The sequence below is a fragment of the Azolla caroliniana genome, unplaced genomic scaffold (genome assembly GCF_043228905.1).
Source record: "Azolla caroliniana isolate FFs.n. ecotype wild unplaced genomic scaffold, voAzoCaro1.0.p SCAF_9, whole genome shotgun sequence".
Taxonomy (NCBI): domain Eukaryota; kingdom Viridiplantae; phylum Streptophyta; class Polypodiopsida; order Salviniales; family Salviniaceae; genus Azolla; species Azolla caroliniana.
The window spans coordinates 21,872,215-21,891,654 of record NW_028230444.1 but is presented as its reverse complement, the minus strand read 5'-3'; the positions used below and the strand labels follow the sequence as shown (position 1 = coordinate 21,891,654).

The 19,440-nt window shown below is 40.9% G+C and overlaps 2 protein-coding genes across 2 annotated transcripts; both read left to right on the top strand.

Moving 5' to 3' along the window:
- The first annotated feature begins 6,296 nt into the window (after nt 1–6,296).
- Nucleotides 6,297–12,508, top strand: NEDD1 (Transducin/WD40 repeat-like superfamily protein). The gene is made up of 11 exons (XM_087324338.1): nt 6,297–6,565; nt 6,879–6,991; nt 8,426–8,686; nt 8,796–8,900; nt 9,161–9,226; nt 9,337–9,558; nt 10,360–10,935; nt 11,035–11,311; nt 11,392–11,687; nt 11,797–11,979; nt 12,091–12,508. The coding sequence occupies exons 1-11, from the start codon at nt 6,418–6,420 to the stop codon at nt 12,196–12,198; spliced, it is 2,355 nt and encodes a 784-aa protein (XP_087180464.1). The 5' UTR covers nt 6,297–6,417; the 3' UTR covers nt 12,199–12,508.
- A 1,483-nt stretch (nt 12,509–13,991) lies between these two features.
- On the top strand, nt 13,992–16,584 carry LOC147860620 (uncharacterized). Its single transcript, XM_087324337.1, has one exon. It carries the CDS (start codon nt 14,077–14,079, stop codon nt 16,552–16,554), a length of 2,478 nt encoding a protein of 825 aa, XP_087180463.1. The 5' UTR covers nt 13,992–14,076; the 3' UTR covers nt 16,555–16,584.
- The last annotated feature ends 2,856 nt before the right edge of the window (nt 16,585–19,440 follow it).

Below are 19,440 nucleotides of genomic sequence, written 5' to 3'. Positions count from 1 at the left end.
CAGCAAACTGCCGAGGTGTTTTGTTCGGATAGAAATCCGGGGGGTTGTACCATGTACACCTGTTCCTCAAGATCGCCTTATAGGAACACATTCTTTACATCCATCTAATGTAAGTGCCACCCCTTTGCCGCTGCTACGGCTAGCAGGACTCGCACAATAGTCATCTTCGCAACAGGCACGAAGGTCTCATCATAGTCCACGCCTTGCTTCTGCGTGTAGCCTTTAACTACTAAACGAGCCTTGTAGCGGTTGACGGAGCTATTTGTGTTGTATTTCACTTTATACACCCACTGGCAGCCAATCGGCTTCACACCCTTCGGTGTGTCAACCAGGTCCCATGTCTCGTTCTGCGTTAAGGCGCGCATCTCTTCCTCCATCGTGGGACGCCAATTTGCGTATTTCGCCGCTTCTGTGTAGCTCTCCGGCTCACGCACTTCCGCCACTCACGTCATATACGCATAATGGTGAGCCATGTATTCATTATACCCGTACCTCTTTACGGGGTTCTTTTTGCGGGTAGATTGGCGTAAATCGTGATTACCCGATTTAACGGCCTTTTCAGCCAATTTCAACCTCTTTCGTAGAGGTTCCTTTCCGATTGGCTCAAGGTCAAATTCGCTTCGAACTGACTCGACACTACCAAAATCGTATTCCGACGTCTTCTTCTTCCCCTTCTCCTTGCGTGTAAACAATCTCCTCGGTTCTTTACGCGGGGACATCACGGCCGAGTCTCCACTACTCACCGTCTCATCATCTAGTTGGTCATCTCGGCCTAACCCCTCGTTCGGCCTGCTTAGCCGAAATGAGATCGGACTCTCTCTCAGAGCTCCGATTTCTTCATCGTGCGGAGGCATTTCGGCCTCGCTAACGTCGTCCTCAAAATTTGGAATGGAGTCATGAGGAGTTGGAGGTGAAGGCAAGTACCACGAAGCGGACTCGTCGAACACGACATCTCGGCTTACGCATACTTCCTTCATTCGGGGGTTGTAACACTTATACCCCTTCTGCTCGTCTGAATAGCCGACCAAGATACATTTCTCGGCTTTGGCATCCAGCTTCCTCCTTTTCTCCTTCGGCATGTGCACATACGCGATGCTGCCGAAAATCCTCAAATGTGCCATGTTCGGCTTCTTTCTGAGATATAGCTCTTGTGGCGACACTTCTCCATTAGCAGAAGTCTAATTCTCCAAGTAGACAGCCGTCTTCACGGCTTCAGCCCAATAGAATTTCGACATATGCTTCTCTTCAAGCATTGCCCTGGCCGCTTCTTCAATCATCTAATTCTTCCTTTCGGCTACACCATTCTGCTCCGGCGTATATCTACATGAGAATTCACGTTGAATTCCCTCCTTCTGTAGCTAACTTGTGAACTGGTCAGAGAAGTACTCCTTCCCGCCATCAGACCGTAGGCATTTGATCTTACGCCTCGTTTCCCTTTCCGCAAGACTCTTCACCTTCAAGAAACACGCGAAGACTTCACTCTTCTTCGCGATTGTGCATGCCCACGTGTGCCGAGTGAAGTCGTTGATGAAGGTTACAAAGTAACGGCTTCCACCAAGACTCACGTTCTGTGTCGGTCCCCACACATCCAAATGGATTAAATCGAGCGGATTTCGACTATGATTACGCTCGTTGGGGAATGGAAGTCGGCATTGTTTTCCCATCTGACAGGCTTCGCAAACTTGACCATTCCGGCCCCAAAATTTCGGCAAGCCGAAAACAATGTTCTTTGTCTACATCTCACAAAGCCGTGGGAAATTTACATGGCTGAACCGTTTGTGCCACAGGTCGATGTCCGACTCGACCTTCTGCCCTTTCGCAAACATAGCGGTGCCAACATTGTTGGTTTCGCGGACAAACATCCTCCCTTCACGGCGCCCTTGCGCGATCACTTTACCTTCTTCTTCAATGAAGCAACCGAGATGCGTGAATCGAACATGCATCCCTTGGTCGACGATCTGACCAACCGACACTAACTTCTTCGTTATTGTCGGGACGTGCAACATGTTCATAAGTTTCCCTTTTTGCCCGACGTGGTTGAGGGGAACTTCGCCGACATGTTTGATGGTATGCGGAGTGTCGTCTCCCGTTTCAACCACTCCTTGCGATTCCGGTTTCTCCAAGTACGAGAACCATTGCTCGTGACTTGTTATATGATTTGACGCTCTAGAATCAACATACCACACCTCGCTCGATTTCGAGGTGTTCATGACCATTGAATTGGCCTTGTGCTTCATTACAAAGGCAGGGCCCGATCCATTCTCGACTCGTTTGGAGCCCTCAGCGTAGTGCGACTTTTGACGCCTTCTTGCATCTCTTCCGCTCGATCCCGCTTTGTCCGAATCAGCTTGTTTCTTCCAGCACTCGCTCTCCTTGTGGCCTTTCTTGCCATAGTACCAGCATTCAGACACAGCCTTCTCTTGCCGACTTCTGGTGCTACCATGACTCCCCCTGCTTGTGGAGGGTCCGGAATCGTTGTCAGCGTTTCGACCATGCCGCCTGTTCTGCTCTTGTCGGCTGCCTCCATTGCGCGCCGATCCGCCTCATCCACCACGACCACGAGGCCTATCATCCTTCGTGTAGAGCATCTTGCCATTAGCGTGCGCACTCATCGATGCACCCGCGTGGTTTTCTTCTACGAGCAACATTCACTGAAGCTCAAAATACGAAGGTGTATTCTCCCTCGTGCAGACGCCAGGCCCCCAAGACAGATCTATACCATCTCATCTTCCTCCACAGAAACATTGATAGAGACAAGTGAGTCACAGAGGCCGTGTAATCAACCACCGACATGTCCTTCTCTCAGACATTGCTCAACTCTAGTTGGAGTTGCAGCTTCCGGGTTGCAGTGCTTGCGGCGAAGACCTTCTTCAAGTTTCCCCAAGCTTCCTTTGGCATCTTGGCGTCTCGGATATGGTTCCGCAGCTGATCTCCGACACTGGACGCAAAGCAGTACATCACTCTGCTTGTTGCTTGTTCCCACACTAGAAAGTCCTTGTGTGCCGCATCAGGTGCTGTGTCGTTAGCTTCGTCGACATAACTCTAGTAATTGTGCCCAAGCTGGTATTGGTGCATCTTGTACGACCAAGATGCGTAGTTGGATCTGTCGAGCTTCTCCACCGGGAGCACTGAAGCTCAAAAAACGAAGGCGTATTCTCCCTCGTGCAGACCACCATTCGGAATGCTCCGAACTTAGATGTCAGGCCCCCAAGACAGATCTATACCATCTCATCTTCCTCCACAGAAACATTGATAGAGGCAAGTGAGTCACAAGGGCCGTGTAATCAGCCACCGACATGTCCTTCTGTCAGACATTGCTCAACTCTTGTCGGAGTTGCAGCTTCCAGGCTGCAGTGCTTGCGGCGAAGACCTTCTTCAAGTTTCCCCCAACTTCCTTTGGCATCTTGGCGTCTCGGATATGGCTCCGCAACTGATCTCCAACACTGGACACAAAGCAGTACATCACTCTGCTTGTTGCTTGTTCCCACACTAGAAAGTCCTTGTGTGCCGCATCAGGTGTTGTGTCGTTAGCTCCGTCGACATAACTCCAGTAATTGTGCCCAAGCTGGTATTGGTGCATCTTGTACGACCAAGATGCATAGTTGGATTTGTCGAGCTTCTCCGCCGGGAGCGAGCTAGCCATTCCTCTGTCCATATTTGCTGTCTTTTTCTTTTCCGAAAAAACACAAAGAACAACTTCAACTCTGTTTTGTCGCAAGCTTTCGATTGTCGGCTGCAGAGGACTTCAACCCTCGCGCTCTGATACCATGTAAAAGAATACGTTGTGCGGAAGCATGTGCGTAAACATAGAGTACACAGTTCGAAGGAATAAGACAGTTTGATAAAACACATGAAACGCAAAGATGGAGATGGAGAGACAAAGAGAGAGAGAGCAGACAACAGAAAAACTCCAATTCAAAATAATGACTCTCTCTCTATACATCGTGCTCAGTGAGCACCTTTTATACAAGCCCTGACAATTGGGCTGACACAAGTACTGACAGTTCTTGAATGCTCATAAATGAGCCTACTACACTAACTCCCAAAATTATTCCTTACGAGGTTTACGCACCGATACGGCCATGTTATGCGTATTGTTTTACGCACCCAGTCTACGCACTGGATTACGTATCGTATTACGCACTCAATGTTGAGCTTGTCACTCAACACACACACTCTCTCTCTCTACCATTCGAACCATTGCTTCTATGAGACTTAGCTTACATGCATTGCGATGTGAGATAGGGCGTTGGGGCACAAGCGATGAGAATGGTTGACTACGCACACTTTGCCCTAAACAAGTCTGAGAGTCTACGTATCACACTTTGATACAATGCTCTACCTTTGATCATATTCGACCAACTTTCCACACATCTTCGACCAAGACCAATCTTTGCATGAATTTCTCTCACAACCACAATGTGCACTCTCGATTGCAACATTCATTGGTAAAGTTCTCGAACATCGAGACTTGCTACTCACTTTGACATGTATCACGTGAAATGTAATATTTTTGGTCTCATAGGTCATATTTGACCTCTGAAGACGATAATAGAATCTCTCTCTCTCTCTCTCTCTCTCTCTCTCTCTCTCTCTCTCTCTCTCTCTCTCTCTCAAGTCCCTCTTTTGTGTTTTTGTCCCAATGGTGGGATGGTTGTAAACTTGTACCTCTCTCACTTGATAAAGAATCATCTTCTTTTTGTCTCAATTCTCTTGTTTCCAACCGTGTTTTTGTGGTTTTCAAGACACCCAAAATCTAGGGGCACAACATATAATCTTTTTCCATTCATGGATTCGAAGAAAAACTACACAAATACCACTTGCCACATGACGATCATTTTTTTGCTACTGACAGAAACGAAACAAAAAAACACCACCATCCATAATCGCTACTATTTCTCTCTCTTTTTTTATCGTAATTAGCTTACCCCAGTGGTAAGTCGATAACACTACAAGCACTGTGTCTTGGGTTCGAAACCCAATTTCCTCACCTCTCTATTATATACTTCATATATATCTCTATTTCACTAGATGCCACTGTGGAATGTAGGGGTTGAACCCATGACCACCTGGTCTCCATTGGGCAACCTTACCAACTGACCTACATCCATCTGGGCACTATTTCTCTCTCTCTCTCTCTCATCACTTTTTTCTTAGTTCACCAAGTTAGATGGAAAAGTACCAAGATACCCCTGGATGCAAATTTATCCGTCCAATTATAAATTTTAGGGAAAAGTACCAAGATACCCCTGGAAGTTTGTCTATTTACCAGAATGCCCCGTTAAGTTCCAAATCTACCAAACTACCCCTATATCCAAAAAATTACACTCTTTAAAGTAATTATACACTCAAATCTACACGCCCAATTTACCAAAGATGGAAGAAATGAACCCGAACTAGCCCTATTTACCAAAGATTTGAGTGTATAATTACTTTATAAAGTGTAATTTTTTGGACATAGGGGTAGTTTGGTAAATTTGGAACTTCCAGGGGCATTTTGGTAAATAGATGAACTTCCAGGGGTATCCTAGTACTTTTCCCTAAATTTTATTGGCCCAGGTTAGACGTGATAAAGGTTGGAAAGAGCCGGGTTAGAAATTTCATTAGCTTGGGTTCGATGTGACTGAGGCTGGACAGAGTCGGGTAAATTACGTACACACACACTTTTTTTGTGTGGATAAGGATCTGACGGTGCAGTTCACACGCGCCCTTCGGAATGTGCAGCCTACACCGTCCTTCGTGACCGTGATTTCCTCACCAAGCCTCTTTATTACTATGCGGGAGGGATGATGGCATGGACATGGGTATGTGCATGGGCATGTGGATGTGCATGGATGGGCATGATGATGGCATGGACATGGGTACGTACATGGGCAGGGTATGTCATGGGCATGTGCATGTGCATGTGCATGGATGGGCACGATGATGGCATCGACATGGGTATGTGCATGGGCATGGGCATGATGATGGCATGCACATGTGCATGTGGATTGGCATGGACATGGGCATGAAGATGGCATGGACATATACATATGGGCATGGGCATGATGATGGCAAGGACAAATTTTAAACCAATGGCTTCCTTCTGAAGCTTCCCCCCCCGCCTTCACGCGCAGACGCAGACGCAGACGCAGACGCAGACGCAGAAAAGAAGAAGACATCCTTTGGCGCAGGAGGGAGAAGGTCGAAGCAGTAGAAATCCTTTTCCACGAACTCAAGAAAGCAAAGAAAAGCAGAGCAAGGAAGGAAAGAGGATGACCTGCCCTTGAGAGCAGGAGGAGGAGGAGGAGGAGGAGGATCCCAACATTGTCGTTTGGTTTTCCCTCGCTTAGCGGAAAGATTTGGATCGTCTGTTCAGATCCGCCATAGCCTCTTCTTCGGAACCGCATTCTTTCCCTCTGAGATTAGTGATCCAGGATGAGTTTTGGACAATGCCTCATCTCTGCCTGTGGGGGAGACACAGTTAAGCTTTTTGACGTTTCGGTAGAGACAGGAGATCCTTGTTCTTGTCAATATTCACCATCTCCTGGCTCTCAAGTTAACACTGTTAAATGGAATCACACAAGTACGCGCCTCTTTTCCTTTTCAATCTTCAGTTTTAATTTTGTTCTCTTTGCTCTTGTGCTGTCTTTCTGTCTGAGATTTGTTTAGCTGTTTAATTGAACAAAGTTCCACAAAGTTCCATAGGATTCTGGTCTATTGATGTACAGATACTGTTGTTTTTATCTCTACCATACTACTTTGTTTTTGCGTGAGATTTTTTTAGTGCTTTTGGTATATCAAAGATTAACTATGCTCCCTATTCTACTACCTGGGATGTTTGTAATTTCTCTAGTATTTTAACAAAGTATTAGTAACTTTGCTATATGTATATGTAGATATTGTTGTTGCCAGTGCTGGTGAGGACCGGAAAATCTCTTTGTGGATGAAAAATGGTCAAAACCTTGGGTCCATTTCACATTCTGGTAGTGACACTGGAGACAATATTAATGTGAGTGCAAATGACTTTCCTGAATCTCTTCATTAATTAATGAATGCACTTGGCTCTTGTTTACTATAATTAACTACCTAGTTTGATAGGATGTAACTGTTCCCGAGAGGATCACATGGTGCTTTGAATTTGACATAAAAAATAAATTAAAACCGGAAATACTGTTTCCCTAATTTTAGAAATGAAGAAAGTTTCTGACTGTTTCTGTCAGCTATAATCACAAACTACTAGGGTCACTATTTTCTTGCATCTTTCATGCTTGACAATGTGGTCAGATGAGGCATACATGCTATTGGATAGATTCGACTTGCTGCAATAAGGGCAAGCCAAGTGTGCACAATTGAAAAAAATAAAGTAAAATCTCTTGTGCTTGTTATATACCATGTCTATGACAGAAATAATTAATACACAGATAGAACTGAAATGTAAAATGCGTGTAGAGAAACCATATGATTTTGGATTTCATTTGGGTCATGAAACCAGCTTCCAAGTCAGCTTCTGATGACCGTTCATTTCTATCAATATCTTCGAATGAGGAAGCTTGGAAATTTGAATGCATAATTAGAACAATTTTTCTTCAACATAGAGGCTGTGTTAACAAGTTTTCAATTCACTGCGAAAACAATGCCAATATCAGCAATTTTCCATGGGTGGAGCAAGGCAGTGAGCAATAACAATGCTTCGGCTCCACTAAAGCATCACACCAGTTCTAGTCAAGATCGTTTTATCTGATATTTTTCTCTCATCTGTGACCGAGGAGTATGGGCTGTATTAGAATTCATTGTGCAAGGAAGAAAATCTATGTAGATGGGACTGAACCAGCGGGCTGTGCTCATGCTGAAATTGAAGATAGCAATTAAGGAAATCTAGGTCAATAGGAGTGAATAGGCTAGCTGTGCTCATGCTGAAATCAAGACAAGGTGGCCGAATGCTACAATCTTTAGTATTGAATGATGTTTGGAAAATCGTAAAACATAGGTAAAACCCCTGACTTGAAATGAACAATAAGGTAGGCCTTGATACCATATCATGAGTGCTCAATGGATTGAAGTGAGGGGATAGAGCTCACAAAATGGAAATAGAATGGTCAATATGGAAAAAAACAAGACAGCTGATCACTAACGAAATAATTGTAAAGCACAAGAGACGGCTAACACATTATGAGAGTAAAGCATACCAAGACGGAAAGGCTTGTACAAACTCAGGTAGGCATGATTTGAAGTGGAATTTATGTATTCAAGTAATGACAGCATTGCAAATAAAACATATGTGACACAAGGGCTTATTGAATTCTGCATTCTGCTGATTCATTTTTTCTTATCTTATTTGTCCATATTGTAATTTTAGCCATCTTATTGTTCTAAAAGTAGTATAAACCGACCAATTCAACATATTTATGGTGATACCTTATGCAGATTAATTATTGTTATGCAGGAGTCTATTTTAGCTATCAGCTTTAGTTCAAAGGGTTCAAGATATCTTTCTTCAGGTGGTACTGGGAAGGTGGTCAGAATATGGGACATGCAACGGAAACGTTGCATAAAGTGGCTGAAAGGACACACTGACACAATTACAGGTGTAATTTATAACAATAAAGATGAGCATCTAGCTTCCATTAGCGTTAAAGGAGATTTGATTCTACACAATCTTGCGTCAGGAACCCGGGCTGCAGAATTAAAAGATCCTCAGGGTCAGGTGAATGTTGGAAGCCATAATTAACATGAGCCACTGGTTAACTTGAAGGCACAATACATGGTGGAACATCTGCATGAGGTGCTAATTTCATACAGTTTACTGGATATAGGTTTTGAGAGTGCTGGATTCTTCAAGATTGAGCAGACATCTTTTAGTGACAGCTGGAGATGATGGCTCTATACATCTTTGGGATACCACTGGACGGAGTTCTAAGGTATTAATCTTTTTTGTAGTCTGTTGTCTTTACAGGAGCAGATATCAATGAGGATACATCTCCATTGTTTATCATCCTCCACATCATGCATTTTGATGAATCCTTCCATTGCTAATGGTGGATTGATATGGCAAAATGTTATTTATTTAGCGACCTCTGTCCATAATGATGATGGAAGATTTTAATGCACTACATTCAAGTTCCTAATAATTGTCACTAAAAATGTTTATGTTTAATGTCCTCCAAATGTCTACCTTCAGGTATCATGGATTAAACAACATTCAGCACCTACTACAGGCGTAACATTTTCCCCCTGTAATGATAAGGTTATTCTCTAAGTATGCCCTATAGACTAATACAATAGAAATTGATGTATATTAAGTAAAAGGTTGGAATGTAATTGGACGTAGTTAAACTGATGTATATTGAGTTGCAGATGATTATCAGTGTTGGCTTAGACAAAAAACTGTACACATTTGACCCTGGAATGAGAAAACCTGTACATTGTATCCCATCTGAGGCACCATTTTCTTCTTTAGCCTTCAAAGATGATGGACTAGTTTTAGCTGCTGGAACAAACAGTGGTCGTGTTGTCTTCTATGATGTTCGTGGAAAGCCTCAGCCTTTTACAATTCTTCGTGCCTATGGTTCATCTGAGGTAAATCTAGGAACTAAACTGTCATTTATTTTTTATCAATTATGATTTTGTCAAATAAAAACTGTAGTTTTCATGTTGAACTGGATTAGCAAGGAGCATAAAATAAGTAGGCTCTGGCAATCATACCAAGAAACATATCTCAAAGTGCATGTGCAATGTGAATAAACTTAAGTCCTTTTGAGAGTAACCATAATGTGATGTGTAGATGGGTGTTAAAGATTAGAAATTACTGAGTCAAGGATAGCATAATTTACACCTTTCTGGAAATGAAGAGCATGATAATGTCTATTGATAGTAAGCACATTTATGTTCATTATGTGAAATGTTGTATCATAGAAGTTTTAAATGCTTTAGAGTAAAGTACAGGAAGCATGTAGCATTAAATTATACAATGTTTCCCATTGTTTCTAGTGGACCTCATGTTGAGATAGGCATTAAGAGCATCGAGAGAACTGGAAAATGCACATTATCTTTTTCCTTAGTTTTTTTCCTGTATAGATAGAACAGCTACAGTTATGTATGAAGCATCAAATAATGCAAGCCTGATTGTGAACCTAGTGTCGATAAAAGTGGGAAATACATATTGGTCCTTCTCCATACTTGCCACACTTCTTCTGTGTAGCTAGAATGGCCAGAGAACCTGGAAGTTTGTATTTTGTGTTTGAATTATGGAGTTCCTGTATTCAGCTCACATGGGAAGTCAAAATGTTTGAAAATGTAAGTTTAAAGTCCTTTGCAGGTATATGTACGCATGCCTGCTGTAGAGTTGTTTTAATCATTGCATGATTGGATATGTATCAGGCAGTCACAAGTCTTTGCTGGCAACGATCCAATCCCATATCTGTGAATGAAGCAAGTTGCAGTTTGGAAGTGGCTCTTTTGGGCGTTACAGGCGAAGATTCTGTTCTTATGCCAGATCCTCTGCCACCATCAACAAGTGCTTCCGGTCGCACTGCCCTCTCATCTTTTCCAGTCAAGCCATCAGGTCGCTCAGCATCAGATAATTCTGCATCAGCAGGGATGAATTCTTCCATTGGGTCTGGAACTTTAGGATCCAACTCCAGTAGTGAGGAAACCAGTTTCTTGTCTTCTTCTGTCAACCAACCATTAGGTAAAGCCACCTTCTCCCGACTGCAGACGCCTCGGAACTCCTACATTATTAAGGATGACATGGAGGTTTTCTCTCCACTGGTGGATGTTCAACCCATAACCCCTTCCGTTTCCAACTTTTGGAACTCAAATGATGATTTGAGAAAAGATTTTGGTGGAGATCGTAAGATGGCATGGGGAGCGGCTCCACCTGGTGGCATTCGACGGTTTCCATCCATAGATGAGCTTAAGGATGATAGTCAATCACCTGCAAGTGCGTCTTTCCAGGTTTGAAAGCTTGAAAGATGATTATGTTCACACTGTCTCTTTGTAGCATTTGAACAATATACAGAAATGCAGTAGTGACATGTTTAAAACATTTGTCAGGAGGATATGCAGGCAGAGCCCTTTCCGATACCGCCATTGATAAGTACTCCTGTTTCTCTCAAGTCTCCGAAGGGAGATAGGTCTCCATCCGTTACACCACCTGAGGCATGGGGAGGTGGTGATGTCGCTGAGAAAGTAACTGTTCGAACCCATACAGTGTCAAGATTTGCTTCACGTAGTTTAGTTTCAACATCCAATGGTCTATCTACTCGTGCATCCTTGTCAAGTCCAGGTGATACGTTCTCTAGTCTGGCTTCCGATGGATTAAATCTTGGAGGTAGAACTTTTGCATTCATATTGGAAGTTGAAGAAATGTTTTGATTCATGAGTGAATGATGAAAGGAATATTTAATACAGGTAGTGCGAGTATGAGCCTGGACAATATGTCTGAGTCAACAGTAACAGCGCCAAGCCGAAAGTTAATGTCATACTCTGATAAGTCTCATCATATGTCTCGTAATATCCTTTCAAGTAGTATTGAAACACCGATATCGAGTGGAGGCTCTCCAAGGCAGAAGAAGATAAGCTCTGAAAATGTTGATGATCACAATGTAGCGGAGCGGATATTGGACGGGAGGAAGGAAGGGGAAAATGGTCATGGATTAAGGTCTGATGGAGGAATGCTAACACCAATGGCATCAGGTTCTTTAAATGTATGTACCTTGATTGCTTACTTGAAGTTGTTAAATTTGCCTCCCATGCTTTTCTTCGGATTCCTGAATGTTAACTTCCTATGAACTTCTTGACATAACTTGATTACAGGGTAATGCGAATCTTCTTGCATCCAGAACTCAACAAGACAACACACATCAAGGACCGCCTTCCTTTGCTCTTCAATTGGTGCAACGCACCCTGGAAGAGAGTCTTGGGGCTGTTCAGAAGGCAATACACGATGATGTGCAGAATCTTCATTTGGAGCTCTTACGACAATTCCACATCCTACAGGTTTTTTTAGTTTCTGAAATCGATGCCCAAATGTCTGACAAGGAGACAAATGTATCTCAGCTGAAGATTTAACTGTTCTAATATCAATGGATTTGTATTTGTATCTTGCAGACAGAAATGGTGGGTATGATGGATGGTTTTCAAGCAAAACAGGCAGAAATGATAGATGAAATTCAGGCTCTCAGGAGGGAAAACCAACAGCTTCGTAATCTGTTTTGAAACCTGGATTTGTTTTTTGGCTTGGTGGCATCCATTAAGGATGGTTTCATGTATAGAAATGCTGAGTTTATTATAAATAGGCAGTTCTCTCTGTAATTCATTGAAAATTCAAACATACCACTTTTTCCATTTAACTAGTCATAGGGGGGCTCAAAAAATGCCCTCAGTTATGCAGCAATTACAAAATTACACCCATGGTGTTGTATGAAAAGGTTTCCAGTACTTCATTGATGTAAAATCACGCATCCAAAATGCTTGTACTCTAGAAGTTATTCTGTATTTGCTGTTTTAAACACCTTTGGAAGGCTGATATTATGCAAAGAAGTTATGCTCGAGGGGAAGCAAGATTCCTTTGGAATATTCGAACTTGATATTAGATCAGCTTTGTAAAAAATCAAGTTGACACTTTTGTTAAAGTTGGTGAAAGTGAATCAAAATAGCATTTTGTGTGATTAATGTATTGTAGCTGATTCCCTGAATGGGGCATTGCATTTTCTATTTGGGGATTCATGTTGCTTTTTTTATCCCTTTCTTCAGTTAACCTGGGGTAACATTTTATGAAGAATTATTTTGACAAGATTTCACGTCCTATTGGATGCATAGTTCCTAATATTCGCGTACGTCCAATTTACTGGACGTACGCGAACGTTTGCAAACGTATGCGTATGATACGCGATATTCGTTTGGTTTTTTTTTTTTTTGACTTTTTTTTGGTTTTTTTAATTTTTGATATTCATAATATTTTGTGAATAGAAGTGATATCTGACACACATACACACACTCTCTCTCTCTCTCACACGAGAACTGACAGATTTTCTCTCTCTACAAAATCTAGATATCTAATATACATATTACATACTCCCTCACACAGACAAAACCCATAGCTCCTCTCTCTCTCTCTCTCTCTAGAGTCTAGATATACACTCAATCACTGTCTCCTCACACATGCAAAACAGGGCTTCTCTCTCTAGACCACACACGCTCTCTCTCTCTCTCTCTCTCTCCCCCTCACACACACACACACACTATGTACACCATATACACCATATGTATATATAATATATCTATGTACCGCGTATGGATTTCAATCATACTTGGAGCCTTTTCACGTATGAGTATGATACGAATATTGGCGTTTGAGTATGACACGAATGAGACGTATGGCTAGAACTATGATTGGATGCTGTAAATAAGTTTATGCTATTGAAACTGAATGAAGCAAAGTTACAAATACTTGAACATAATGTTTCTTTTTGTTATCAATTAGTTTTAGCTTAAGTTTACTGGCCTTCCACATGTGACTAGGTAAGAACCTTTGCAGCATTGCACATATCTGCTTTAGTTGAAATGTTTGGAAACTTTCGCAATGACCCCACTTCTCTTGTTGAGGCTGTGTCAGATTAAAGATCTGACAAATGAATTGTGACTTCAATAAAACACATCACGTGGGTAACTTAATAAGGAATCGACATGTGATTACAGGATGAAGAGAATTGTGTAATAATCAAAGCCCTAATGATGAGGAGTAAATTATGAAATCTTGTTTGGGGAGCACATAAGAAGATCCATTGATTAAAGACAAAGTTTTGATGGGGGCATTTCGGATAATAAAAGAGGGGTTACATGCTGATATTTAGAAGAAATATCTCTACCATCTTTCGTATCTCACAAAACAGGCTACAGTATGCACATATTTTGTGATAAGAGATGGGCGTCTGGGATCTCAGGTAAGGTGGGCCCATGTGTACATCCAGAAAATCTGCTTGCTTATCCATACACAGTCTCTGTGGATTAGAGAGAGAGAGTGGGAGAGTGGGAGAGTGAGAGTGAGAGAGAGAGAAATGGAGATAGAGATGGAACTCTGAGTGCTGGCCAAGTATGTATCTGCCAGCTACTTCACGGCTATGGAACCGCCCTCATTCTTCTTCTTCTTCTTCTTCCTGTTCTCCTCTGTTCTGCAACAATCTCAATAGCATATTCACCACTCGTTTTCTTCGATGTAATTCATCAGTCTTCTTCCCAAATAGCAGGCGTGCTCTGTGTTGCAGATCATACCTCCAACAACAACACTATCTGCAACATGAAGAAGAACAAGAAGAAGAGGAAGGTGAAGAGGAAAATGCTTTATTCTTTCCTTCTTTTAAAGATCTGGAGATTAATAATCATAATCAGAAAGACAGTAATTTGATCCTCTTGCCTAATAACAAAGCAAAAATGATACAATCCATGCTCTCAGAAGAAGATGCAAGATGGAACCCTGTTCTAGAAGAATCCCTCTCTTCCATCGCATCTCTTCTCCAACCGAAGCTTTTCTGTGAAATTCTAAGAATGACAGCAAATGCTGATCTTGCTCTCCAGGTTTTCGAGTGGGCAGATAAGGTACCTCATTTTACTCATGATTTAAGCACATTCCATTGTCTCATCAGTATCCTTGGAAGATCACAAGAAGGAGAAATCATATGGAATTTCGTGGATAGAATGAAAAGGTTGGGATTAGCCATCACAGATACACCTTTCAATGTTCTCATAAGATGCTATGGCTCCTCTGGCATGGTTGAAGAGGCTATCTATGCATTTCAATCCATGAAAAATGAATATAACTGTAAACCCACATGTAGCACATATAAAGAGTATATAAGCGTTCTTATCTCGGCTAGTCGGGTTAATGAAGCTACTGTGGTTTTTGATCAAATGCGTAGTAATGGATTCTTCCCTGATAGCATGAACTATGCTGTCCTTATTGTAGCCCTATGTAGAAGTGGAGAATTGAACAGAGGTCGAGCTCTTCTTGATGATATGACAAGTCGAGATTGTGCACCAAATAGATACATTTTCCATGCTTTGATAGATGGTTTCCTTAAAGTAGATGATGAAGCGAAGGCACTAGAAACTCTTGAAGATATGTTAAGAATGGGATGTGATCCTAACATCGTCACATATAGGCTGCTTATATATGGCTTTGTAAGGATGAAGAAATCCGAGAAAGCCGCTGCTTTCTTAGAGGTGATGATATTGTCCGGATGTGATCCGGGGAGAAAGGTTTATAACACCGTGATTCATGGTCTTTTAAGGCAAGGTAAAGCCACAACAGCTGTCTCAGTTTATAAAGCTATGAAGGAAACCGGAACCTCACCCGATGTTGTAACTCACAACATCTTAATCAGCTGGTTATGTAGAGAGGGAAAAATTGATGAAGCATTGCAGCTTTTGAGTGATATCATAACTCAAGAAGAGTCATGTGTAGACATTAGAACATACAACGGATTAGTAGATGGTATCTTCAAGGCTGGTAGAGGAGACCGAGCAATGTCAGTTTTTTCTAAGATGAAAGAACAAGGGTGTAATCCTGATGATATCACTTACAGCACACTTATCAATGGCTTGGTAAAGGAAGGAAGGGTAGTCAATGCCATGGAAATCTTAGATGAAATGATCGGGAAAGGTATCAATCCTCACACTACAATGCAAAACAAGCTGATGGATAGCCTTTTCAAGATGGGAAGGGCCGAGATGGGGATACAAGTCTTTCAAAGGATGAAGTCCAAACATGGTGTTAATGTTGTAACATATAATACATTGTTTAATGGGTTATGCAAAATTGGGCATGTAAATGAAGCATTATCAGTGTTGGAAGAGATGAATATGGACGGTTATAGACCAAATACGATCACGTATACAACCTTAATTGATGGTCTTTTCAAGGCTGGCAATGTAGAAGGCGCCCTTACCACTATCAAGAAGATGTTGGAAAAGGGAAATAACCCTAGTGTGATAACATACTCAACAGTCATAAATTGGCTTTGCAAGAAAGGGATGCCAGAAGAAGCTTTGAACCTTGTTAAAGAAATGGTAATGAAAGGATATAGGCCCAATAACCATATCTATAACACATTGATCGATGCCCTTTTCAGTGCTGGAAGGAAAGAAGAAGCCATATCCACATATCAAAAGATGCAAAAAACTGGTTTTATCCCGAATATGATTACTTACAATACTTTTGTCAAGGGTTTGTGTAAAGGTGGACATGTAGAGCAAGCTTTAGAAGTCATTGAGAACATGAAAGCTCATGGGCACGATCCTGATGTGGTCACTTACACGTTGCTAATGGATGCTTATTTTGCTATTGGGAAAATTGAACTCGCGGTGTCTACCCTCTCAGCGATGAAGGAAAAAGGATTCAAATCCACACTTGCCACATATACAACCTTGATTGGTGGTCTTTGTAAGCATGGTAAGATTGATGAAGCTTGGAAGATGTTGGAAGACATCATTGCCAGAGGATGTGAGATGAGAATACAGAAAATACTCAGAAGGATTATCAAAGAAGCATTACAAGAATCTGTGAATTCCTTATAAAACAAAAAGAAACAAAAACAAAAACAAAAAGTACCTTTGAAATAACGTTTCCTTAGATGTAAAATTTCAAGTATGTAACCATATGGAAAATGGTTCTATGGAAAACAACTAAATGTAGTGATGTGTCCATGGGAAACCATTAAAATGTAGTGACTGAACTGGAAAACAACTCATTTTTAGTGATGGGGCTATCAGAAACCACTTGATTTAACAATGTTGTAACTTTTCTCTTGAAAAGAAAGGAAAGGAGGGGGAGGGGGAGGGGAAGGGGCGAGGTCTCCACATTTGGAGTCGATTTATATTAGTATCATGTAAAAATTCAATAAATAAAAACTGTACATGAATTTTGCAAAGAAGAGAACCTTCAGGTCTGTAAACAGGTTTCTCCCAAAGGATGATGTAACTGTTAACAATTGTATGAAAGCTCAACAATAATAATATGCAGCAATTATGGCCTTCCTCAATGTAATGTGATTCAGATTGTTCCTACTCTGTTGCCAATGATTTATATTGATCAAATAGATGTATATACATTCCTTCTCATGACCATCCAATGCTCAAGCTTTGGGCTTTATAACCTTGATCAACCATAAATGATTGTTACCTCAATTCCATTGAGTAACTGGATCACGGAGGCGATGGACATGCATGCGAAAGTTCCCGTGAGTTTTTTGTTGTAGCATCGAGATGGATGTTTTCGCAAATCAAAACACTTGAATACATTCCTCTATGATTACAGAGTGAGGACCCATATCCATATCAAGCTTTCTCACCCAAGCTACAAACATTGTTGGCCCTTATCCATTTGAAGCTCTACCACTTGAGCTTCTTTAGGCAAACACTTGCACAAAACCTTTCCCGTAAATGATCAAGGACATTGTTATGGGTAATATCTTATATTGTTATTCATTGTGGGTTTTGAAGGTGTCAACCTTTCATCATCAATGTTTAACAAATATATCCTATCATTGGCAAGATGTTTCTTTTTTATTGGTGATCCCGAAATTCCAATACTTTTTCAAATGTTTGGGGACCAAGTTTTATTAGATAAGAGGGAACCATTATATGACATGATAGAAATACCCTTCACAAAACTTCCTGATACTCATTGGGTTGGAATAAATGCAAGAAACTTGAGAAACCTTGAGCATGATGATAACTAATCTTGCAAGAGTGACAAGTTTATGATAGGTCTTCGGCTAAGTTTATAACAACGATGATACAAAACCAAGTTAAGACACATTTAACAATTCCAAATGATGAAAACCGCTTCATTAGAATGTGACCGTCTTACTAACAAAACGAATGATAACGTGAATATTCGAAGTAATTTCTCGGTCTTAAGCATGGATTATTATACAATAATCTTCATTTGCTTTTTTGCTTACTAATAACAAGTAGTGTGGGAGTAGGATATGAATGAACAAATAGGATGAAACAATGAGAAAAAAATGTCACAAGGGCCAAGTGGATATTTATGTTTGGATCTGGCTAGACTATATATGTTGATATCATGGGCATGACACATAATCAAATCTCTTGTATCCTCATAGTGGAAAGGGAGTGAAGGAAAACATTAAAGTCAATGATTCTTTTAACTATAACTATGGCCAAAGAAACAAAATTACGACAACATATGCTTGGTTCCAACTCACAACCTTTGAGATATATCAATGACACTAATTCAAAGGTGGAAACTCAGTTTATTGCAAAGAATGCATTTGAAATATAGGAGGTTAATTCATAAACATATGTACTTGAAAGGAAATTTGGTATGAGGACAATGAAATACAATGATGATGGTGATGAATTTGATGACAATGGGAGACAATAACGATGATAATGAAATGAGACACTAGAAGCCATCTATGCACATCATTGGAAGAGGAACTCTTGAAAACATCACTTGAGAATGGAAAAACTATGCTCATCTTACTTACAAGTCAACAACTAAGGTGTCCCAATGATTGTGATTATGGTCAAACGGGGATCTTTAGAGAGATTCCGAGCGATAAGAAAATTTTCTCATTTGGGGATAGTGTGGATTTGGGTGCCTTTATAGGAACAAGAGACTCGTGATAGACATCATGATCATTCACAACTTGATACAAATAGTGAGTTTCCTTCCTCCTATCCACCATGAAATGTATGTTAGTGCAACCAATGGACAGGAAAACACTTGCACTTCTACTTGTGTCCCTACATTACTATTGTGTACTATCAATTGGTTCGCTCTTCAACTTGCTTGTGATAGCCATGTGCTAGTTTTCATTCTGGTTGTATCCCTTCATGTGGTGACTCTAAAAATCTATACACATTATGCTGATTTTACGTTGTAATTATATGTATATTCTCGAATTTGTTGGAATCCACTAAATTTAACATTGCTACTTTCTCTCCTACACATGGTTTCTCTTGTTGGTTTACCGATAGCTTTCATATTATCCAGAGCACAATCATCTAAAACATGACAACAAGTCTACTCTGCCACATACCACACCCACATCAATCATTGGAAACGGAAATTGCATGGGGATAGCGTCAAACGTTATGAATGATCTCAATAAACATTGACAATTGATATGAGATCAATGTGATCAATTGACAAATTCAAGAGAATGAATTCAAGTGCCATCTATTCAAATGTGATTATACACAATTCAAACAAACACATATCCTAGTGTGATCTTCTACAAACATTTGATTAAGCATCTCGACATTCTTATATGATCTTTTCCAACCAGCGCGTATACTGAGGGTATTTACATATTCAAATGAGCTATAGCCCAATTTGATTATTAACTAGCACATAATTTGAATGACCAATAAATAAATGTAAGAAATTCGGAAGCTTCAAAATTCCTTTCGATTACAATAACAATTTGT